This window comes from Aquarana catesbeiana, linkage group LG06, assembly GCF_042186555.1.
Source record: "Aquarana catesbeiana isolate 2022-GZ linkage group LG06, ASM4218655v1, whole genome shotgun sequence".
Classification (NCBI taxonomy): domain Eukaryota; kingdom Metazoa; phylum Chordata; class Amphibia; order Anura; family Ranidae; genus Aquarana; species Aquarana catesbeiana.
Window position 1 is genome coordinate 356,403,432 of NC_133329.1, and position 25,586 is coordinate 356,429,017.

Sequence of the window (25,586 nt, forward strand, 5' to 3'; positions counted from 1 at the left end):
CCCACGCAATTTTTTTTTAAATTTTAGAGTGGGGTTCCCCCTCAAGATCCATACCAGACTCAAAGGGTCTGGTATTGTCTTGGGAGGGGGCCCATGCCGTTTTTTTTTTCAAATCAGACCGTTATCTGAGCATGCAGCCTGGCAGGCCAGGAAAGGGGGGGACAAGCAAACGTCCCCCTCCTCCTGCACCATACCAGGCCACATGCCCTCAACATTGGGAGGTGGTCCCCATGTTGATAAGGACAAGGGCCTCATCCCCACAACCCTGGCCAGTGGTTGTGGGGGTCTGTGGGCAGGGGCCTTCTCGGAATCAGGAAGCCCTGCTTTAACAAGAGGGCCCTCAAACCAGGCCACATGCCCTCAACATGGGGGTTGTTTACATGTTGATGGGGACAAGGGCCTCTTCCCCACAACCATGGGCTGTGCCTGTGGGGGTCTGCGGGCAGGGGGCTTATCAGAATCTGGAAGCTGCCCTTGAAGAAGGAGGCCCCCAGATCACGGCCCCCCCCCATGTGAATGAGTATAGGGTACATTGTACCCCTACCCATTCACCCAAAAAAAAAAAAGTATAGTGTTACAAAATCAAAGAGATGGTTCTTGACAGTTAAAAAAAAAAGAATGTCCCCCGTCGCAGCTCCAATGTGCCTTTTTACTCTGGTGATGTCTTCTTACGCCAGTCTTCTCCCCCCACTGTCTTCTCCCGTCGGTGATGTCTTCTCCCTTCGCAAATGTTTTCTTATTCTTTTTCTTCTTCTTCCTCCGCCGCTGCCAACCCGCTCAAAATAAAAAAAAAATCTTGCTCGAGCGCTGGCTCCCATGTTTATGTCCGCTATGGCAGTGGTCATCAACCCTGTCCTCAGGGCCCACTAACAGGCCAGGTTTGCAAGATAACTGAAATATATCACAGATATAATTTGCTGCTCAGTGATTGCAGTATTCTAGTCTGCATCTCCCCCAAGGTAATACACAAAACCTGGCCTGTTAGTGGACCTTGAGGACAGGGTTGATGACCACTGCACTATGGTGTCTCTGAGTTCTTATATAGCTATGGGGCATGGCCATCCGGTGACGTCACATCATGTCCTGGGTGGTGACATCACAATGGGCAGGATCTCCGGGTGACGTCACTGGATGACCACACACCATAGCTATTTAAGAACTGGCAGACACCATAGCCGACATAACCACAGGAGCCAGCGTCAGATCAGGATGTTTTTTTTATTTTGAGCAAGTTGGCTGAGGCAGCGGAGGAAGATCTCACCGGAGGAAAAAGACACCTTGGAGCTATGCCGAGGGACATCATTTTTAATAAAAGACTTGTCAAAAACCGTCTTTTTGTTTTTTGTAGTACTACACTTCTTTTTTATGGGTGAATGGGTGAATGGGTAGGGGTTCAATGTTCCCCATACTCATTCACATAGGAGGGGGACTGGGATCTGGAGGCCCCCTTGTTAAAGAGCGGCTTCCAGATTCTGATAAGCCCCCGCCCCCCACAGACCCCACAACTACAGCCCAGGGTTGTGGGGAAGAGGCCCCTGTGCCCATCAACATGGGGACCAGCCCCCATGTTAAGGGCATGTGGCCTGGTATGGGGGCCCTCTTGTTAAAGGGGGCTTCCAGATTCTGATAAACCCCCTGCCCACAGTCCCCCACAACCACCGGCCAGGGTTATGGGGATGAAACCCTTGTCCCTATCAACATGTAAACAACCCCCCCATATTGAGTGCATGCAGCCTGGTATGGGGGCCCTCTTGTTAAAGGAGGGCTTCCAGATTCCGATAAGCCCCCTGCCCACAGTACTTATCAACATGGGGATCACCCCCCAATGTTGAGGGCATGTGACATGTATGGTGCAGGAGGGGGCGTTTGCTCATCCCCCCTTTCCTGGTCTGCCAGGCTGCATGCTCAGATAAGGGTTTCTTATATGAATTTTTGGGGGACCCCAAGCCAGGTTTTTATGGCGTGGGGTCCCCCCTTAAAATCCGTACCAGAGTGAAGGGTCTGGTATGGTCTTGGGGGGGGGGGGGGGGGCACGCTGTTTTTTTTTGTTTGTTTTTTTTTAGAAATTCAGCGCGAGGGGTATTCTCCATACCAGAAGCAAAGGAATTGTTTTGATTTGTCAAAGGACAAGTCTCAATAATCTCAGTCGGATCATTCATTGAAGTCGTATGGAAGTCGGACATGAAGTCGCAGGGCAAAGTCAAAAGTTGTACAACTTTTGCATTGGATCAGTGTAAACATAGGCTAAAGCTTTGCCAATAAAACCTAGAAGCTGATTGGTTACAATGCACATCTGCACCAGATTCTGTGTGCACCAGTGCAACATATAACACATCTGATCTAATTTTAACATCACACAAACGCATCATCTTTACCAAACTATCTACTTATTAATTTTTATATACATTTTCATCATTGGGGTATTTTTTCTTGCTTTTTAACCCTCAAGCACAGTTTTACGCTTACCCCTTCCAGGGGGGTACCCATATTTAAAGTGCTGCATGCACACCTCAGCCCTTGGGTTTACAATTCTACACAATCCCTCCTCTTTTCCCTGCCCCCATTATGTTCCCTGTTTGCCAGGCTCTCTCTCCCTGCTGGCTGTCACTGAACAGAAAGCTGCAGACTTTATTGATTGTTTCCTGGGCTTTGCTGGCTGCTTGAAATCAAACAGCATTACCTGCCCTCTGGAGAAACTCCTGCGAGAGAGCCCTACTACTCACACTGGCTGCCTGGAAAGAGGGGGGCGGACAAGCCTTTTCTCCTTGGGTGAGGTTGGTGCAGCTGGCAGAAGAGGAGACACCAGGCTGCTGCTGCACTAGGACATCCACAGAGGAGACAGAACTTGGGATTTGGGATTGCGCTGCACCTCTCTGATATTTGCATCTTCATGGGCAAAGTGTGGAAACAGCAGATGTACCCCCAGTACACCACCTACTACTACCCTCAGTATCTGCAGGCTAAGGTAGGCACTACGACACTGGTACATTGTTACTGACTCCTGGAAGGAAGCTTAGCATGCATATTATTTATAAGAAGCTGTTCGGTGAATGACAGTATCACTGATCAGTGTTATACTGGCAGGAACTCGATGGAGCTCTAACAAGGGGGTGGGGAATTAAAGGCACAGTATCCAAACATAGCCTTGTTCAGATTTCAGGTCTATGGATTTGATCTCGGTTTTCCTCTTCTGAGTGCCCCTAAGTAGATCATTGCCCCAGTTGGCCATAATACAGTGGCTTTTCGAAGATGCGGATTTAAACATCCGGTTGTAGTAGACTCCACATAGGTTGTGTACTAAGAAGATCACTGTGTATAACAATCTCAAAGATCAGGTGATCTTGGTAAAACAGCCTAGGGAGTCGAGAGGCAATGTTGATACAAAATATGGCCAAACGTATGTGAACTTGTCCAATTTACTGAGTTTGGGTATTTCCAGTAAAGGGTATTGTTAATGCTATAGCATATGGTACAAAGATATTTTTAGGCAATTGTGTGTTTCCAATCATGCATCAACTGTTTGGGGAAGGCCCTTTTCTGTTGCAGCATGACTGTGGTCCTTTGCAAAGGTCTGTAAAGACAAGTTTCGAGTGGAGGAACTTGAGCAGCCTGCACAGAGCCCTGACCTCAACAATACTGAACACCTTTGGGTTTAATTGGAACAACAATTGTAAACCAGATATTTTCATCCAACATCCTTGTACCTAACCTCACAAAAGCTCTCAAGCTGCAAAGGGATGAAGGCCCAACTCCATTAAATACTGTGGTTTAGGTTTAAGATGTTTAACAAACTCGTATAGGTTTGATGGCAATGTGTCAATAAACATTTGGTCATGTATTTCCTCGATTCTTTAATTTTCTAACATCGTCTTACCAGAAACCACAAAAGATCTTAAGTTGCAAAGGGTAGTTTTGGTATGAAATGTCCAAAAAGGTAATATACTGTAGGTGTGATGGTCGCTGTCCCCAACTATTTGGTCATATATTGTATTTTTGAATTGATCTTTAATGCTTGATTCTTCGATTTTAAAATTTGTGTTTGATGCAGAGTTTTAAGTTTTATATTACCTCTCAGGTTCATGCAAATTCAGGCTTTAAGGCCGTTATTTATATGTATTAACAGATTATGTCATGCCCAAGAACATGCTCCGGCCATGTGAGGTTGCAAATTAACTGTACAAATATAGGCCCTGCCCCCAAGGTACTGTATTGTAAAGGTTTAAACACCTCAGGAAGACAGATAGGAGGTTTCTTGGAAGAAATAAAAGGTTTATCGGAAGAAGAAGTGCTGAGCACCAAAAGCAGCCAGACATGATGATTGTTGTGATGAGACAATAGTTATGTAGCAGGTGCCGCTCAGCCGCCTGTGCCCCACACTTTCCACCGGCAGTGCCGATACATAGGCAGGCTGACAGGGGCACACACATTCAGTCTGTCAACAGCTGCAGGGGATTTTTCTCTCTCCCTCTCCTCCTCTCACTGTGCAGTGAGCGAGAGACACACACACAGACAGCAGCTCATTCTGCTCCCTCCCCTACTTCCTCATTGGCAGGGGACGGAACCAATGGGACTCCAGCACAGGAGGAATAAAGCATCATGGGACATGTAGTCCCCAACACAAACGGCCCCATAGCAGTTCCTGGGGACAAAAACTACACAGGCCAGGTGCCCTCAGGAGAAAAGAAGGAAGGGACACCAGGGGCAGACTGGGAGGCAAGGGAGAGACAACAAGGTGAGAAGACTGGACGCTGGAGAGGGATGCTGCCATCCAGAGTCGGTGTGCCTGTTCCTGCCACAGTTCCACGGTTGTTTATGGACATCCCACCAGAGAGGGACCATGGGTGCATCTCCAGAAGCATTCCTGAGGCGTGAAACGTTCCAGTTGTGGGGTAGCCAATCGGGCTATCTGAAGAGTTTGCTTGCCAGGACATCTCCTTTTTGGGCCCCGGGTCACGGATTGGTGAGCGGGCACTTGCCCACCTTACAGACACTGCATGCAGACAACGTTGCCTTAACTGTGCCCACACTTGTAGTAACAATTACACCCTGCTGAGCAGTCACAGTATCTATCTTGCTTAGCGGGATACTACCAGCACACTGTACATCACTTTGTCTGCCAGAATACCTTTAAATACACATCACTCATGATGTCAAACAGGACACCAAGTGCACCAACGCAAGGCTAGCAGAAGATACCGGACATTTCCAGTGGGAGGACCTTGTTCTGTTTTTATCCTGCACACCACTGGATCGTTACAGCGGGATCCATCTTGATGTTAGCAGGGGCACTGCATTGGTGACTTGATAGCAGTGTAAAAGGATATCTCGGATGAGTCCCCCTTTGTAGCGCTACCCCCAGAGGAGCAGTATATTTGGTTCTGTACTCTGCCTTTTAACCCCAAGAACAGTCTCAGCCCCTCTGGCACATCTGGCAATAATTTTAGTGCAAACACCACCAATGAAAGACACAAACTATGGTGAACCAGGAAATTTGTTTACTGGAAGACTTTCCACAATCAAGCAAACAATGAGATGGTAACCCAGTAGCTAGAGATAGCAAAGCTCAGTTCTATAACAGTGTAAATCAAGACCATATGCAGATTTCAAATAGCACAGTTAAACGGCTTAAATAGCTGACTTGATGACAGCCAATTTGTTTCCCTAAAATCCTGAGACCACAGATCCAGGCAGCAAACACGTGATACAACCAGCAATAATGTGAATTATCAATGTTAAACTTAGAGTTATGCCCCGTACACACGGTCGAATTTTCCAACGGAAAATGTGTGATAGGACCTTGTTGTCGGAAATTCCGACCGTGTGTAGGCTCCATCACACATTTCCCATCGGATTTTCCGACACACAAAGTTTGAGAGCAGGCTATAAAATTTTCCGACAACAAAATCCTTGTCGGAATTTCCGATCGTGTGTACACAAATCCGACGCACAAAGTGCCATGCATTCTCAGAATAAATAAAGAGATGAAAGCTATTGGCTACTGCCCCGTTTATAGACTCGACTTACATGTTTTACGTCACCGCGTTCAGAATGATCGGATTTTCCGACAACTTTGTGTGATCGTGTGTATGCAAGACAAGTTTGAGCCAACATCCGTCAGAAAAAATCCTAGGATTTTGTTGTCGGAATGTCCGATCAATGTCCGACCGTGTGTATGGGGCATTAGAGTTCCTCCTTAGTGAGTATAACTATTTCCACTCAGTTACTGCTAAATAAAGAAAAACAGAACAAGGTCCTCGCACTGGAAATGTCCGGTATCTTCTGCTAGCCTTGCATTGGTGCACTTGGTTGGACTTGATGGACTTGTGTCTTTTTTCAACCTCACCTACTATGTAACTATGTAACTATGGTGTCCTGTTTGGCATCATGAGCAAATGTATTTAAAGGTATTCTGGCAGACAAAGTGATGTACAGTGTGCTGGTAGTATCCTGGTAAGCAAGATGGATACTGTGACTGCTCAGCAGGGTGTAAGTGTTCCTAGAAGTGTGAGCACAGTTAAGGCAACATTGTCTGTATGCAGTGTCTGTAAGGTGGGGAAGTGCCCGCTCACCAATCCGCGACCCAAAAAAGGAGATGTCCTGACAAGCAGATTTTTCAGATAGCCCGATTGGCTACCCCACACCTGGAATGTTTCATGCCTCAGGAATGCGCCTGGAGATTCACCCTGGGTCCTTCTCTAGTGGGATTTCTGTACACAGTTGTGGAACTGTGGCAGGAACACCTACTCTGGATGGCAGCACCCTTCTCCAGTGTCCAGTTTTCTCCTCACCTCATGGTCTCTCCCTAGCACCCAGTCAGCCCCTGGAGTTCCTTGCTTCTTTTCTCCTGAGGGCAGCTGGTTTGTGCAGTTTTTGTCCTCAGGAACTTCTATGGGGCCATTTGTGTTGTGGACTACATGTCCCATGATGCTTTGTTCCTCCAGTGCTGGAGTTACATTGGTTCCCTCCCCCTGCCAATGAGGAAGCAGGGGAGGGAGCAGAATGAGCTGCTGTGTCTGTGTGTGTCTCTCACTCACTGCACAGTGAGAGGAGGAGAGGGAGGGGGGAAAATCTCCAGCAGCTGCTGACAGGCTGAAAAGATATACAAGAAATGGTGGTGCATACCGTAGTATATACAATGTAATTTAAGTCCATACAAGAGTCCTGTGAGCTATATAGCTCTGTGTGAGATGACAGTCTGTAAAACCAGGGCAGCCTTGCAGGGAGAGTTGAAGCACACTCCAAACATGTATAAAGGAAAGAGAAGATAGGCGCTGCTTAAGTAAGACTGTATTTGTTTAATAAGACAAAGCGTGTTAAAAACTCACATTGAAGTATCTTTACAAAGGCTTGAGCTTGAGAAAGGAGCACGCATTGTAATCATCTGCCCATTGCGCACGCTCTGAAACGCGTTGCATCATGTCTGTGACGTCAACCCAGTATACGCTGCATTCCTGCCCTCTCCTGTAACCTGTCAGCTGTGTTCCATATCTCGTTCTGGTTCCCGCCCAAGAGCCGAGAAATCCCTGGTGGACAGGACACCGGCCTCCTACAGCGCAACAGGATGAGACCATCGCTGATAGCAGAGATGGAGATTGGACGATTACATTGGACTCCACTGTGCCTTTGTAAAGATACTTCAATGTGAGTTTTTAATACGCTTTGTCTTATTAAAAAAATACAGTCTTACTTAAGCGGTGCCTATCTTCTGTTTTCTTTCTGCTGACAGGCTGAGTGTGTGCCCCTGCCAGCCTGCCTGTGTATGTATCGGCACAGCCGACAGGAGGTGTGGGACACGGGCGGGCTGAGCGGCACACGATACAGTTATACTATGAGAAGTGACACCACCAATGTTAAGTGCAGGTTGATCTTTCAACAAGCTATAAATTCTCTTGTGACTGATCTCTGTAAAGTCCAAGTACACACTTTCCAAATGTCCTTCTTTCTGCAGGGCCGACTCAGATTTTGCTTACTATCCCGCCAATTGTCCATGTAGTACCACGGAGTGTCCTTTTAGCAGTTTTTGCAAATATTGCAAAAATATTTTTAACTGACTACAGAAAAATTAAACCTGATTGTATGTCCTGGGTTAATGTACCATGCATATTATCATTGCTCATTGCATGAACTTACTGTACCCAGTACTCAGCAACTGTTTTAAGAACAGGTGGGACCCAGCCATACAGTTATATCATTCCAGGCCCTGGTAGTATGATGCAGTGGTATATTTGGCGGTACCCACACAAGGTGTTAATGGTAACGTGGAAACAAAATACCCTCACACTGTTCTCTAAAACCAGTTCTCAAGGCACCAGGATAATGCTACTAGCTTTTGACAGTGGAGACCCAGTTTGGGCCCAAAAGTTTTCATAATTAGGTATTTTGGGTCACATATTCTCCCTGTCTTTGTCCTGGTGAGAGGCAGAGTTGTTGCCAAGAAGGGGCCTTGTCCCGGTGAGGGGCAGAGGAGATGCCTAGAATGGGGCCATCATATTTTACTTGTTCTTCTCCCTCTTCTCTGTGCAGCGCTTCTGAGACAGATCAGAGTGATGCGCTATGCCGGCATTGACCAATCACAATCACTCTGATCCATCCCTGAAGCACTGCAAATAGAACAAGGAGAAGAGTGGGGATTTGAAATCTCCAAACTACTGCACTGGCTGGGTGGACACTGAGCTCAGCATCCCAAGTGGTAAGTACAGTGGGGATGGGGGTGGGGAAGGAGGGTGTACGGTATTAGTTAACCTTTTCATTTATTCTGAACAGGTGAACCAACCCTTTAAAGTGGAATTGAACTAAAAAAGTGAACATTTGCTATGATATAGGGAAATGTACAAATGTCCCTAAGGCCTCTTGCACACTTGGCAAAAAAAATGCATATACAGGCGACTGGCATTCTTTCAGCCAGTAGAAGCAACTCTAGGTAAGAATAAGGGGTTTATTTACTGAAGCTGGAGAGTTCAAAATCTGGTGCAGCTGTGCATGGTAGCAAATCAGCCTCTAACTTAAGCTTGTTCAGATAAAGTAGAACTATAGGCAAAACTTTTTTTTTCCATTTTGGATAGAGCAAGGAAGGGTTGTAACCTCTGTCAGATTTTACTTTGCCATTTTTTTAGAGTTATATTATGGGAAGTGGCACCACCAATGTTGAGTGCAGGTCGATCTTTCAACAAGCTATAAGTTCTCTTGTGACTGATCTTTGTAAAGTCCAAGTACACAATTGCTAAATGTCCTTTCTGCAGGGCAGATTCTGATTTTGAATACTGTTCCGCCAATTGTCCATGATGTCCCACAGAGTGTCCTTTTATCAGTTTTTGCAAATATTGCAAAATTATTTTTAAAAAGTCTAATTGTCGAAATTCCCCTTCACTTCCTGTCCCATAGCCAAACAGGAAGTGAGAGGAAATCCTTGCAACTTAAGGGAATACCTCGGGGACCCCGAGCTCACCAGAACTAGTGTCTCCATTGGAAGATTTCCCCTTTATTAATTTTCCGGGGACAACCCAAAATTTAGTTTTTTAATTACTTTCACTTTCAATGATAATGGTAAACAGGACAAATAGAGAGGATGCCTCTCCCTAATGGTGGCACAGACAGCAATACAAACTGACAGGTGTTCTAATCCCTCTTCACTCTATCCAAGATTAAAAAAAAGTTTTGCCTTTATTTATGCCAGTAGGAGAGAGGAGTGGCGCCTCGCGCATGCACAGTAGGGTTCCCGGCGCTACACTGCCGGATTCCCTTACTCGCAATGGAGGCGGGTTGCACCCGACAGCTGATGGAAACATCAGCTGCGGTGCCGACATCGTATGTGCAGTTGCTGGCTTTTAATATTTGTAGCGGTGGGCGGACCTCCTCTTTAAGTCTAAGGGGCTGCAAAAAGCAGTTTTACATATCTGATCCTCCTAGTCTGCGGACTCTTTTCAGTCCCTGCAGCCTCTTCTCCCCTATGTCCTTGCAAACACAAGTCCTCTGGTATCATCAAGTCGAATGTAGAGTCGATAACCCTACACTGGATGTAAGGACGTTGAGGGACAGGGCTTCTGGGAGAATGGAGAATCAGGGAAGTAAAACTGCTTTTTGTGGCGCCATCAACCCAAACGACAATATAACCCAGACAGTGCAGGAAGCAGGAACAGCCTCACTGCAAGGGAGACGTTTTTCCTTTCCTGGAGATGGGCTTTCAGGCTGCCCTAATGGGTTCACAAAAAAATAGGAAGAAACATAATGATACAGCTATTACATTTATTCTAGCATTTTAAAGTAAGTAAGTGCAGTGGAAAATGAAAACATATGAGATTAAAGTTCCTTTAAGGGAAAATCACATTACTGAGATAAAAATGCCTTGGCTTCTTGCAGCATAACAAACATGAGATTTGTTTCATCCCTGTAACTGTGTGTGTCATCGAGCTATTGTCTGCGGGTTTGTGAGAAAGAAGCACCGTTGGCAGTTTTTTTTAGCTGTAGAGAAATAACTGACACAAGGATGTTGCCGACACAGATGGTTTACAGGACCACAGTCAGCTTCTTCCTGCAAGTCCTTGGAAACTAGAGCTGTCAGTAACAGATTCAAGTAGGTGACAGCTCTGTGTCATTTGTACTAATTATGTCACCATAATTGTCCTGCTTGGACACCTAGATCCTTCTGAAGGCCCCTTGCACATGGGCATCATAATTTACTGATGTTTATTCAGGAACTTGTGACACCCATTTGCAAGGGGCCAAAAACTGTGTGTAAATACTTGAGTAATGTTGAGTATAGACGAGTAAAATTCTTCTTCTTTGCCAGTACAGTATTGTAATATACTCACTTATACTCGCGTAAACATTAAACGAGTAAACACGCAAGTAAATTACTGCACACAAATGTAAAAAATGTTTTATTTTTGTTTTACTGCTCAGTACTCAATGCTGTATTACTGATCTTTACTCATTTGTGTCCAATGTCCCAGAGGCGGCCATTCTGAGTTTCTTAATGGAACTTAGTAATCTAGTGTATAGTATCCTAGTGGGATCTAGGACCTATGGCAACTTCCCAAGTCCCACTAGAACAACTCTCCAAGTATGGGGATCTGTAGGAAGAGATTTATTAAACCTAATCATTGGTCACCCCATCACTCTTCATGGGGTAACCCTTCTCTACCTTACTTTAGATCTTTGCCCATTTCTCAAGTGTGGGCAAGTATCGGAAATAAAATGTTGCAAGATATTATGCCTGCTGGTTTGCTACTGCCATTTCAGGACCTATCCTCTATGTATAGATTACCCAGGTGGATGCACTTTCACTACCTGCAATTAACAGGTGCTGCTCAATTTCAGTTCCCACACCCTCCTGTGCTTGAAACAGACCCGAGTGAGAATCTAGCTCTTCTCTGTGTATATTCTTCCAAGATTGATAAACTGTGGGGACAGTGGAGAGCTGATATTCTGACATTGGACTTGGAGGACTGTCTTGAGGGCTACTCTAAACTGGTTATTTCATCTAGAGATAAATTGATACACACTAAGTTTTTGCATAGGGTATACTTCACCCTACAACGATTGCATAGATTACAATTAGTGTTTGAGGGAAGCTGGTACATATTTTCATGTGTTTTGGGACTGCCCCAGGTTGATGCAATTTTGGCCAGGGATCTTTGACCTCATTAATATCCATCTACAATAGTCCTTTCCTATGTCCTCTGAGTTGGCTTTGTTGGGCATTCACAGTGATGCATCGAGGTCTCAGCATACTAAGCTTCTGATCTTGTATCTGTTATATTATGCGAAAAAGGAAATTCTATATAGGTGGAATTCAGACACCCCCACGCTCTCTCTCCTCATGGGAATCCTTGAAAAATCAGTGCTGCCTATGTACAAGTTGATGTATAACGACGATAAGGTAAGGCAGCCTTGGATGGCCCAGTGAGTGTCGCTCCTATTCCTACATGAGGAAAATGAGAGGACATCTAGTCTGCTCTGATCAGCAAGGGAACAGCCCACAGATCCCCCAATGATTAGAAAGGAATTTGCCCCATGTGAAAGGGGCCTTACTTGCTTGACTTTGTATAGTTTTGTCTGGACAGGCTTATATCTTATTCATTGTACCAATTTTATATTTGACCATACCACTTTTACTCCTAACTGTTATTGTAACATGTTGATCTATTGCAATAAAATATTTTTTTGTACAAAAAAAAGTTATGTGACCTTTGATACAATGGACCTAAGCCCCCCACCCCCATGCATATCCAAAGAGAAAGCTAGCTCATGTCTGTGTAGCCTGGGATGGATATTCAGCAAAATGTGAAGGTGGACTTATGATCTGCTGGCCTAGGTAATACAAATGGACACCCCCTCCTTTAACACAAGACCGCAATCCATTGTTATGTGTTGAGCAAACAAAAAATCAGTGTGTCAGTGCTTTGAGGTCACAGGCCAATGTGTCACAGGGGTACATGAATTATTGTATTTACTAACCCTTTCCCTACTGGAAAGTGCTTGTTCTTTTCTAAAAGATAAATGTTTGTTATATTTTTTATGTAAATTTGTGTTTTACGCTCCTTGATGTGTATAAGTTAAAGTCCAAAGCCAAAGTTTTTCTTTTTATTTAAGTTTTAAAGAAGAATTCCAGGTATATTTTATACATAGTTACATTGGTTCAGCTTGGACCGATATAAATATTGTATATACCACATCTGTGGGATCCTCCTGGAAAATGGAAAAAACTGTACTAGATGTCACTACTACAGTGATCTCCACTTCCACGTCATTTGCCTTTCTGAATTGTGAACACTAGAGGTCCCCCGGCTGGCATGGGCATCATTCAGAGACACTGCTCTGCCTTTTGTCAATGAATGCAAATCATTCTCTGATTGGACGAGGTGGAGGGGCAGGTCAGCGATGTCACACACTGTGCCCAGTGTGTTCACAATGCAGCAGAGACGCCGCTTGGCCCAGGACTGAGCAGCTAGTGGAGACCACACCTCTGACATACATTCGTTGCAGCACACCACAATGTACAGCACTGCACATGTGCATTGGTGGTACGTTGGGTTAATGTAATGGAGTGCCACTGAAAGTGATTGGCAGTGCAAATTGCCAATGCATGTAATATGTGTAAAAGCATGTTGCAGTACCGCATGCATTCCAGCACTGGAGATGGCTGAATTGGCTTAGACATTTGCCAAAAAAAAATCTGTTCTGACATTATTATTATTATTATTAATAATAATGGAACACATCTCCGGTGTCTTACAGCACACGCTCAAAAACATTTGTTGCTATTTAAAACAATAGAAGCCAATTTCCATTTGGGGCATAGCAAGCGCCTGATCGAAGAGAAACAGACAGTTGTGAAACAGAAGTAGGAAAGTAAAAAAAAAAAAAATTTACTAGAATCTCTCCTCTTAGGAATCCTCAATTAATGCACTGCTGCCTATGTACAAGTTGGCGTATTTGACTAAGAATTGTCCTAAGAAGTACAACAAGGTCTGGCAGCCTTGGATTGCCCAGTGAGTATCCCTCCCTTTCCTACCTTCTCTGTTCCTCCTCTGGGTACCATAAGTACTTCTTCATTATGTCTTCATTTTGATACTATTCTGTGCCTTAGGTCCCTTTCACATGGGCATCCAAAACAGGTCCACCTGTCAGTTTTTCAAGCACACCAGAACGTCCATGTATTCCTAGAGATAGGTGGGTATTTACACCCACCTACCTCGGGGTCTGATCAGGTCTGCTAAGAAAAACAGAAGAGGACTCTGGCCTCTTTTGTTTAGGTGGAGGACTATTAAAATAATTTACTAGAGTGTAACAAAATATACATTGTGCAATACAAGCATTAAATAAATAATACAGATTGTCAGTACTGATGCATGAGAATAATAATACAAAAGTGCTGAAATAAACCATAACCAAATATAAATAAATGATCCGGGTATGGGAAATACCATTTCCAAGCAAATCCTGATGTGATATAAAGAATCATCAAGCCAGTAAAAGAAAGTACAACATGAACAAGTTTAGATGAATCAAATGTCACCTAAATATAAAAATACTGAGTTTTGCCCCTGGGACTTTAGATGAAGCGCGACACAGCTGGTAAAAAAAAGCATAGTTGAGATTTATTACATGTAGTACCAGTAAGGTCATCTGAAAGAAGGTTCCATGTTGCCAAACAAATTGGCCCAACTATACATGTACAATCCATAGAATTACACATTTCACAGTAAGTCCATAGTAAATGTAACATAACATCTTGAATGACCCGACACGTTACGTGAGTATGTTCTCACTTGTTTAGAGGTTGATCCATATACAAATATCTAAAGGGTAAAATAATTGTAAAATGTATAACATGGATAGTAGGAAGTATGTTGTATGTATACACATGTGGGGATCAAGTTGGGGGATCCATACTTACGAAATTGCAGGATATCGCATACTTAACCCAACGGCAGCCACCAGAGGTCTGACATGGGAGCTGTGGGCAAAGATCCAAAGGGGACCAGTGGCACAAGCAGGACTGAGTGGAATGTAGGATCGTCGGGACAATCCAACATAGCCTCCATGGTGGTGACTAAAGAGAAAGGTGTATGTGTGTATTAATGTGTACAACATAAAAAGTAGCAAACATAACCCAATGCACCCAAAAGTTGGCACAATTGTGAGTGAAGAACATGACCCACATGACTATGATACAAAAATAATAATAAAAATAAAATTGAAATAAAACGTCCATGTGGAGACTTGTGTAATAAAGTTAAAGTGAAACTTACCAAGTTGGGCCAGTTTGTTTCAGACGACTTTATTGGTACTACATGTAATAAATCTCTGCTATGTTTTTTTTTATCCGACTTTGTTGCCCCTCATCTAAATTCCCTCGGGCAAAACTCTGTATTTTTGTATGCATAACAGGGATGGAGGAGCCTCACAGGGTACATTGAGCCTTATTTTGTTCTTAAATGTCACCTAAAGTTCATAATTCCAACATATGAATATACATCCTATAAGAAGGACAACTGTAACATTCAAGGTTTTGGACTAGACAATCCAAGCAGAAACATTGAGTAAAAGAAGTGGCTAATATCATTGTGAGCCAGAAGTCAAGAAGCAGGCTTCAATGTGAATTTAGAAATTGAATGCTGCATGTTTGGAGGCAACCCATAACGGATGGGTCAAAGTTGATGAACTTCAGCTATGTGTGTGTGAAGTAGGTATATTCAAATATAGACAGTAGAACTTTCTGGACCATATAGAAAAATAAGCATAAATAAAAAGCATGATGCATTTGATTGCAAGATGTGTTTGATTCAGTGGACAATTGATTTGCTATAACTGACAATGCTCAATGCATCTAAACCTTTAAATAAAGGATGCATTTAAACCTGTTATAAAGCAAGAAAAATTATATTGTGTCATGGCAACTCTCAGGCTCTAAGTTTTTGTGCTGCAGTGCTAAAGCCACACGTAAGAAGTTCCTTTCCATAGTGTTGGGTAGTGAAAGCTGTCCCCACGAAAAATGGTTTCAGTGGTTTATAAACTGTAACCAATTTATCGCCATTTAAGCAGTGAATTGCAAAAAATTTATCCCAAGCAGATGTTATGTTAATTAGGAGTCAGAGATGGATGTTGTCAACAATATTGTTTTTGCAGAATACACTGACAAAGCCCAGCACCGCCTGTTCACTTTTTAACCGCCCATGTCTTACTGAAAATCCATATAGCTTTATATCAGCTAGCAGAAGGATTGCATATTCCTTTTTTTAACTCATTTATGGGGGTTACGAAAAGGCATACAGCTGACTGACACCAGCTTTTGAAAGCATAGCAGTAAATCCTTCCAGAATAAAACCTAAATGCACCACCTGCTGGCTGCAAGTGGTAAATATGTAATATTCATTTGCAATGCTCGACATTTACCCTGCCATAATTCAAGAAAATAAAAATAAAAGGTTCCTGAAAATATGTATATACTGTATTCTTCGCTCCATAAGACGCACCTGACTATAAGACGCACCTAGGTTTTAGAGGAGGATAACAAGAAAAAAAAATATTCTGAACCAAATGGTGTACTAAAATATTTACTAGTGCCCATGAAATGCAGCCTGACCTGTGCTATAAAATGCAGCCTGTCTGTCCCATACAATGCAGCCTGCCTGTGCCCTACAATGCAGCCTGCCTGTGCCATACAATGCAGCCTGCCTGTGCCATACAATGCAGCCTGTCTGTGCCATACAATGCAGCCTGCCTGTGCCATACAATGCAGCCTGCCTGTGCCATACAATGCAGCCTGCCTGTGCCATACAATGCAGCCTGCCTGTGCCATACAATGCAGCCTGCCTGTGCCATACAATGCAGCCTGCCTGTGCCCTACAATGCAGCCTGCCTGTGCCCTACAATGCAGCCTGCCTGTGCCATACAATGCAGCCTGTCTGTGCCATACAATGCAGCCTGTCTGTGCCATACAATGCAGCCTGTCTGTGCCATACAATGCAGTCTGTCTGTGCCATACAATGCAGCCTGCCCGTGCCATACAATGCAGCCTGCCTGTGCCATACAATGCAGCCTACCTGTGCCATACAATGCAGTCTGCCTGTGCCATACAATGCAGCCTTACATTTGCCTGGCAAGGACATCATCACATCCAACAGAGCAGCCCGAGCTGGCGCCCATTTGGCCTGCTCTGTCTTCTGTCTGTGACAGGCAAAGCCGAGTAAAAGGTGACAGGCTCAGGATGACAGGATCGCCCGGCGCTCGCGGGAGATGGGTGCTCGGTATTCTAACATGGTGGCGGCAGCGGGGGGCCGTCCTGGTCAGTATTCACTCGATAAGACACACAGGCATTTCCCCCCATTTTTTGGGGGGGGAAAGGTGCATCTTATGGAGAGATAAATACGGTATGCTGGGCTACAGCAATATAGAAAAGGAGACATTGCCTTTTATTCTTCTCTCCCTCTACTGAGATACTGATGTTATGTTGCACCATCTGCCTCCAGCCAGCAGGGGGAGAGCTAAAGCCAAGCAAGCCCAAACACTTTTATGGAGTGCGCAGAGAATCCTGGGAAATTTAGTTTGAGGCAGCAGCCATATAATAGATACTATAGATAATACAGTATAATGGTTACACTACATATCCCAAAATTCACTGTGCAATAGGAGGAGTGGAGAGATGATTTTTATTAAACTGCACAGAAAAGTTCTTCCTCTTGGCGGGTGGGAAAGAGACACCTCTGTCTGGATCTTCACCGGCCAGTGGAAGACCATACCAGCAGAGACCTGAGAATGAGAGTGAGGACACCCTGGGGCAGTACAGAACCACCCACATCACAGCACCTGCACCACTGGCACAGGAAGTGAGTGTTCACTCACCCTTTACTTCTCACTGCTGATCACAATAGGCTTTTGGAGAGAGACAGAGAGGGCCCCCCCTTCTATTGCAAGAAGTCACCGCAGCATCCTGGGGACTGGTGAGAGGGCTATTTGCCCATTGCTAATACTGCTAGCAGGGGCTGAGAACCTGAAAGTAGGACACCAAGTGTGCCCAATGCATACCGCACCCATGCTGCACTCTATACCGCACTTATTCCAAACCTATTCTGCACCTATGCCAACCCTGTACCGCATTAAACTGAACCTTTACCGCCTCTGAAATACATCTACCTTGCACCTGTGCTGAGATTATACCATACCTATACTACATCTATACTGCATGCAGGTTAACTGGGACTGTTGCTAAGTGCAACAATGTTCTTAAAAGGCCCCAGTGATAGCTGGCAGAAGAACATCTCAAATGACTACCCTCCTGTAATAATTATTCTGCAAGCCCCCTTTGTTTCCTTACTCCCTCCACTAGCATTCTCCTTTTCATTTGAACAGTGCATACCCAGTTGGTCTGAAAGTAGCATTGCCATCATAAATGCGCTCTGGCAGTATATTTCCAGAACCCAGTTGATTAAACTTAAATCCTATTCACTGCTGCACTTGAGGTGACCTTGCTACTGTTTATGCTGATCTGGACGCCAAATGTCATCTTATGCCTAGTCCTTACTGATAATCACATTGTATGATAAATTCTGTTATTACCATTGGTATTCTTTGTTCTGCTTGATTAGTTTTCAACCATATTGGGTGACAATATATTACATTTGCCTTTACCTACCTACCTGGTTTAGTGCCTATTTTCTTTGATATAACACTCCTACTGGCTACTAAGTATTACTTTCAGGGATTTCATGTGGTATCGTATGTTTGTACACTCAACCTGGTAAGTCAGAGGGGCTGAGATTCTTAAGAAGGTCGAGAACAGAGGACCCATCCTATCCAGCTACACCTACAGGGGTAGCGCTTCATAAACCACTATAGGGCACATTTATACATTTATATAGTAATAAATCTGACATCTGAAGGCAATTATTCTTTGCAGAAGAATCTTCCAGACTCCTGTTTGGCATTGATTGATTCTCCACCAGAAAAAGTTTGGTAAAAGCCACAATCACAACTTTATAAATAGATCTGAATAATATGGTTGCCATTTGTCCCAGTTTACCTGAGACAGTCCCTGTTTTAAGGGGTCCCCAGCAAACAAGGGTTCCTGGCGATTTCCCTGGTGGTAGTGATATGCAAACCATTTCCCAGATAGCAAGGATAACTTGCCACAAATTTGTGGCAGTTTTTAATTGTAAGTCTTATTACTTGCACTAGCACTTGCAGAGCACTTGAAGCACAAGTTTTAGTTGACACTTTTCCAGTTTGTAGCAAATTTGCTTGGCAAGTTTCTAACAAGAGCAAAGTTGCATTGGTAAGTCTACAGCAAGAGCTCTGCAAGTCTACAGGATTAAAATTCAGCTCCAGTGACCCCTGTGGTGGGACGACTATTCCACTGAACCAGAACTTGCAGCAGGCTTGCAGAATGTTTGCAAAGAAAGATGATCTGGAGTCATGCATAGTGGACTTCCTGCAACTGTGCAACAAACTTGCGAAGCCTGCTTGCGTCTAGCAATAGCTTAGCACGTCATTTTCAAACTTGCAGCACAAGGCTGTTAAAAAATGTAAAAAAAAAAAGGGGGTGGGGGGGCTCTCAGGTAGGCTTTATGGGGCCCCCTGATTTCTAACAGCAGCCCTGACAAAACCCTATAAGTCAATTGCTCCTGCTCTTCTTCTTCTTCCTCTTATTCAGCAGAAAGTGCACTCTTTCTAACAGTCTACTATGAAATTTCAGCAAATGCTGTACAGTACATAGATACAGAAAGAGAGAAAAAAATGAAAGAGACAGGTGGATGTGGAATAGGTGAGGGTTTTAACATTTGCCTGGTATAAGGCTTTTCTTTGTTTTTGACTCCTTTTTTTATTCCCTGGTTTATTGCAGGGAATGATAAAATACTACAGAGCGAGCTGGTCTGCCATCCCCCAAATTACATTATTCAGAGAATGATGATTCAAGCTTTCCTGACCTTCAGTTAAGCCACATGACTCCTGATGGATGAAGCTGCTCAGTGTTAAGTAGCTGAGATGACCTCAGTTTGCTATTACTGTGCAGAATACTGGACCGATCACATGTCAGCATGAAAAGCATATGTTATTGTTATGTAAGAAAATCATTTATAGTGTATTTTTTTGCCCATCATGTGAAGTCACATAAGTTCAGGGACGCACAGCAGCCTTGTCCAGTGCAACCTGCAGAGTCCCTTTTGTGTGATACTTTATTTGAAATCGGGCAGTGTCAAAACCTGCTGTGTGTACTGTAAATCAGTGTAATACAATCATTCATTTTAATTAATAAAGTAGCGTTTTTATTTATTTTTGTTTCTTGTATCTGAACTCCTGTGAACTGTTTAACTAGAGAAATTGCAGTTCTGTTAAAACCTGGTACACACAATGAGATTATCAGACAATAATCGTCCATTTTTTATTTTTTTTTGCATGCTAGTCTCCATATTGAAAATAAAGAGGTTACTAAAGTTACGAAGATCCTCGTACGACAGAATAAAAATTCGGAAGTGATGTAATGTGTTGGATTAGAGTGATACTCCTGCACTACCTTGGTAATGAAGTGTAGGAGGGGTGATTAACCACTTAACAACCGGCCCACAGCCGAATGACGGCTGCAGGGTGGTTGCCTAACTCTGGGAGGACGTCATATGACGTCCTCCCGGAATTCCCCTCTCGCGCGCCCCCTGGGGCGCACACCCGAGCACATCCGTGACCGCCGGGTCCAGAGGAGCCGGCGCATCACGCATCCCGGTAAATGGCCGCTGATCGCGGCCGTTTACCATGTGATCGCACCGCCAAATGACGGCACGATCACATGTAAACAGACCGGCGCCATCTGATGACGCCGGTTCCTCTCCTCCCCTCCTGTGTACCGATCGGTACACTGTGGAGGAGAGGGGGATGGATGGATGGCTGCAGCGCTGTGGGCTGGATGTGTAGTGCCCACAGCGCTGCACAGAGACATCCATCCATCCATCCATCCATGCTCAGCCATCCCTTCTGCTGTGCAATACTCTGCAATACCCCCATAATACTCTGCAAAGCCCCGCATTACTCTGCAAAGCCCCGCATTACCCCGCCATACCCCGCCATACCCCGCAATACCCCGCCATACCCCGCAATACCCCGCCATACCCCGCAATACCCCGCCATACCCCGCAATACCCCGCAATACCCCGCCATACCCCGCAATACTCCGCAATACTCCGCAATACCCCGCCATACTCCGCAATACCCCGCCATACCCTGCCATGCTGAGCCATGCTCGGCTGTACTCGGCCCCTGTATGTGGCCAGGCTGTGGAAGTCTCACACATGTGGTATCGTCGTACTCAGGAGGAGTAAGAGAATCTATTTCGGGGTGTCATTTTTGGTATGTACATGTAATGTGGTAGAAATATTGTATAAATGGACAACTTTGTGTTAAAAAAAAAAATGTGTTTTAACCACTTCCCGCCAGCCGGCCGTCATACAACGTCCTTGACTTTGTGCGGGGATATCTGAATGATGGTTGCAGCTACAGGCATCATTCAGATATCAGCTTTTTCAGCCAGCGATTCCCTACACCATAAGAATCATAGCGGCTGTTCCACTGCTTGATCGTTCTTACGGGAGGCGAGAAGGGATGTCCCCCCCTCCCGCGCTTCTACCGACTCACAGCTACGATCGAAGCCAGGATCGTTTTTTTTTTTTATTTTTTAATTTCAGGCTTCCCAGCCTAGAGGTGAGATGTGGGGTCTTATTGACCCCATATCTCACTGTAAAGAGGACCCGTCATGCCATATTCCTATTACAAGGATGTTTACATTCCTTGTAATAGGAATAAAAGTGGTCAAAAATTTTTTTTTTTGGAAAAAAGCATCAAACTAAAATAAATAAAGTAAAATGAACAATAAAAAAAAAATAAAAATTTTAAAGCGCCCCTGTCCCTGTGTGCTCGCATGCAGAAGCGAACGCATACGTAAGTCCCGCCCACATATGAAAACGGTGTTCAAACCACACACGTGAGGTATCGCTGCGATTGGTAGAGGGAGAGCAATAATTTTGGCCCTAGACCTCCTCTGTAACTCAAAACATGTAACCAGTAAAAAATGTTAAAATGTCGCCTATGGGGATTTTTGAGTAGCAAAGTTTGGCGCCATTCCACAAGTGCGTGCAATTTTGAAGGGTGACATTTGGGTATCTATATACTCGGCGTAACTTCATCTTTCACATTATGCAAAAACATTGGGCTAACTTTACTGGTTTTGTTTTTGTAAAGCACAAAACATTTTTTTTTCCAAAAAAAAGCGTTAAAAAAATTGCTGCGCAAATACCGTGCGAGATAAAAAGTTGCAACGACCGCCATTGTATTCTCTAGGGTCTTTGCTAAAAAAACATATATAATGTTTTGGAGTTCTAAGTAATTTTCTAGCTAATAAATGATGATTTTTACATGTAGGAGAGAAATGTCAGAATTGGCCTGGGTGCTCCAGAACGCCTGAAGGTGCTCCCCTGCATGTTGGGCCTCTGTATGTGGCCACGCTGTGTAAAAGTCTCACACATGTGGTATTGCCGTACTCGGGAGTAATAGCAGAATGTGTTTTGGGGTGTAATTTGTGGTATGCATATGCGGTCTGTGAGAAATACCCTGCTAATATGACAATTTTGTGGAAAAAAAAAAAAGTAAAAAAAAAACCTTGATTTTGCAAAGAATTGTGGGAAAAAATGACAACTTCAAAAAACTCACCATGCATCTTTCTAAATACCTTGGAATGTCTTCTTTCCAAAAAGGGGTCATTTGGGGGGTATTTGTACTTTTCTGGCATGTTAGGGTCTCAAGAAATTAGATAGGCCGTCAGTACTTCAGGTGTGATCAATTTTCAGATATTGGCACCATAGCTTTTGGACTCTATAACTTTCAAAAAGACCAAATAATATGCACCGATTTGGGTTATTTTTACCAAAGATATGTAGCGGTATAAATTTTGGCCAAAATATATGAAGAAAAATTACTAATTTGCAAAATATTATAACAGAAATGAAGAAAAATGTATTTTTTTTACAGATTTTTCGGTCTTTTTTCTTTTACGGCGCAAAAAATAAAGAACCCAGCGGTGATTAAATACCACCAAAAGAAAGCTCTATTTGTGTGAAAAAAAGGACAAAAATTTCATAAAGATACAGTGTTATATGACTGAGTAATTGTCATTCAAAATGTGAGAGCACCAAAAGCTGAAAATTGGTCTGGTTAGGAAGGGGGTTTAAGTGCCCAGTTGTCAAGTGGTTAAAATATAATACTACATGATAAATCTTACAAATGCTGCTGCATCACTGTGTGTTTCCACACAGGTAAAACAACGGGAAATTGAGTCTCGGATGCTGCGCTGCTGCGCAATAATCAATATTGAAATATCATACAAAACAGTCAGGAAAAATACATGCTGTATTAACCCACAGAACTGTATCCCTATCACCATTTTCACCTTATCCCTGGAAACACCAGGATCACTTGGATACTTCACACAGCACTAGAATATTACAGAAATACTAGATAAATTGCAGTTCTGGTAAAACCTGGTACACACAATGAGATTATCGGATGAATGATCGTCCATTTTTTTGCATGCTAGTCTCCATATCGAAACTGAAGAGGTTACTAAAGTTCTCGTACGAGGGAATAAAAAATACAGAAGTGATGTAATGTGTTGCATTAGAGTGATACTCCTGCACTACCTTGGTAATGAAGTCTAGGAGTGGTGATTAAAATACAATACTACATGATATATCATACAAATACTGCTGCATCACTGTGTGTTCCCACACTGGTAAAATAACAAGAAATTGAGTATTGGATGCTGCGCTGCTGAACAATAATCAATACTGAAATATCACACAAAACAATCAGAAATAATACGTGCACATAAACTTAAAATAATCTAGTACTGTGTAAAGTATTTAAACAACTAAAATTAAGCAATCAGTGAATGGCTGTGACAGTTTGTGCTATCCAAGTGATCCTGGGGGTTTCCAGGGATAAGGTGAAAATGGTGATAGGGATATAGTTTCATGGGTTAATAAAGCACAAAATTCCTCAGGGGTACTTGTGACTTCATACATTTTGTACCACCCTTGTGCTATGTGCTCTCTGGCCTCTCACCTATCCTCCTAGGTGATGGTGGTGGTCTCTCACATATCCCCCTAGGTGATGGTGGTGGTCTCTCACATATCCCCCTAGGTGATGGTGGTGGCCTCCTCCTCTTAACCTCTAGGGGGCTCTCTGTTAGGATCCCCAATGGTTTCCAGTAACAGGAGTTGTGTTTCCTTTAAGATCCGTACACATTCACACTGCCCAAGTTCCCAGCTCATATAATGGGGGGCTATTAAAAGAGCCTATTATGGTGCAGTATTATGGTGCAATGCAGTTTATTAAAATTCAAATGCACTTACATTTAAAATGATAAAAAAAGCACGGTATTACAAAATTGCCAGGCTTTCGCTATCGCATGACATCACTTCCGATCCGTGTCTGCCTCCACCCTACGTGTTACGTCACGGTCACGTGACTTCATCCGGTGATCTCCTGATGAAGTCACTAGAATATTTTAAGTTTATGTGCATGTATTATGTGACTGTTTTGTATGATATTTCAGTATTGATTAATTTTCCAGCAACGCAGCATCAGGGCTGGTTCAAGGATTTTTGACACCGAGCGCTTATCTCTATTAGGAGTATAAAAAGCCTTGGAAGTTTCCTGTGGTGGGGGGTAGGTACCCCACAATAGGTCTCCAGTTGATGACTGTACCGGAAGATGTTTTCAGAGTGCTAATAATATCCAACCAGGTTGTCACATCAGAGTCCCCCCCATCACGTTGGAGCCTCCTCATCACATCAGAGTCCCCCCATCATCACAGAGTCCCCCATTACAGAGCTTCCCAATTGCAGTTCCCCTGCCACACAGACCCCTCCTTCACAGAGCCCCCCCCAATCACAAGTCACTCCTTCACAGAGCCCCACATTCAAACATTTCTCTCTTCATATCAGAGGCAGTGTGGCAAAGGGCAGGAGGTGGAGGAGATCTGGAGGAGGCAGACTTTCAACTTCTCCAGAATGTTGGGGGTGGCCCTGCATGCCACCTATCCTGAATCAGAGTCATGCATTGCCATGGTTCAGAATAGACAGCTGCCATCACCATAGCAACCAATGACACTATGCTTCTTGGCCTGGTTGTTATGGTGCTGGTGGCTGGCCTGCCCACAACATGGCATTTCATGAGACTGATCCAGGGCAAACTGGGTCCTGTGTTGGTGGCACCCCAGATTGAGAAGCATTGCTATAATGGCCAGAATCCTTACTCTCAATTTGTTTAAAGACAGCAGAAGTGCATGATGCCTCCTTCTCGGAGCTCAACCACTGCAACTACAAAAAGAAACTGTATGCACTGCGCATGCGCGGTCTTTGAATCAACCAGCACACTGGATCCTTTGGTTTTGGGAGTGTGCTTGTATAGTCAAGCCCCTCCTGCCATTTAGGAAAAAAACAGAAGGATAATTGCCTACTTGAAGTTTTTGCAGACAGACTGTGTACAGCCTACATGTATGGAATAACAGAGATAAACTAACCCTTTAAAGGAGAACTAAAGGCGATTTTTTTTTTTTTAGATTTGGATAGGGTGGTGAGGGAACTTTTGTCTGGTTTTTATTACTGTCTGTGTCCCTATTGGGGCAATTCACTCTCTCAGTTGTCAACAAAACAGGAATAGAGGTGAAATCTTTAAATGGGGACCCTACTTTCCTTGACAACTATCCAAGAGGGGATTTCCATAGAAAGATATCCTCTCACTTTCTGTTGAGTCTACAGGACAGGAAATGAAGGAAAATATCCCTCATGAGACACAGATGGAAGAAAAATTAGCACAGCTGTTTTAACCCTTTCCTACGTTATCCAAAATAAATTGGCTTTAGATATACTTTATACAATTTCATAATTTTTAAAAAAGTGATAACACATTTTACGTGGTTCTCCAGATTATATGATAAACCAGTCAATACCCAAGAAGAAGATTAAATCTAAAATCCCTATCACAATCACACTTTAGGTGGAAGCTGATTAACCTACCAGTATACTGAGCAGAAAACCTAC

The 25,586-nt window shown here is 43.7% G+C and overlaps 1 protein-coding gene across 7 annotated transcripts in view; it reads left to right on the forward strand.

The window, feature by feature from the left end:
• Positions 1 to 2,587: 2,587 nt before the first annotated feature.
• The window catches only part of RBMS1 (RNA binding motif single stranded interacting protein 1), a 531,713-nt gene continuing 508,714 nt past the window's right edge, over positions 2,588 to 25,586 (forward strand). For 2 of the 7 annotated variants that reach the window (XM_073634059.1, XM_073634061.1), the window contains exon 1: positions 2,588 to 2,965. In XM_073634059.1, coding sequence (XP_073490160.1) covers positions 2,891 to 2,965 — 75 coding nt within the window. In that variant the 5' untranslated portion in view covers positions 2,588 to 2,890. The remainder of the gene's footprint in view (positions 2,966 to 25,586) is intronic. The other 5 variants (XM_073634058.1, XM_073634060.1, XM_073634063.1 and 2 more) reach the window with 3 other exon arrangements.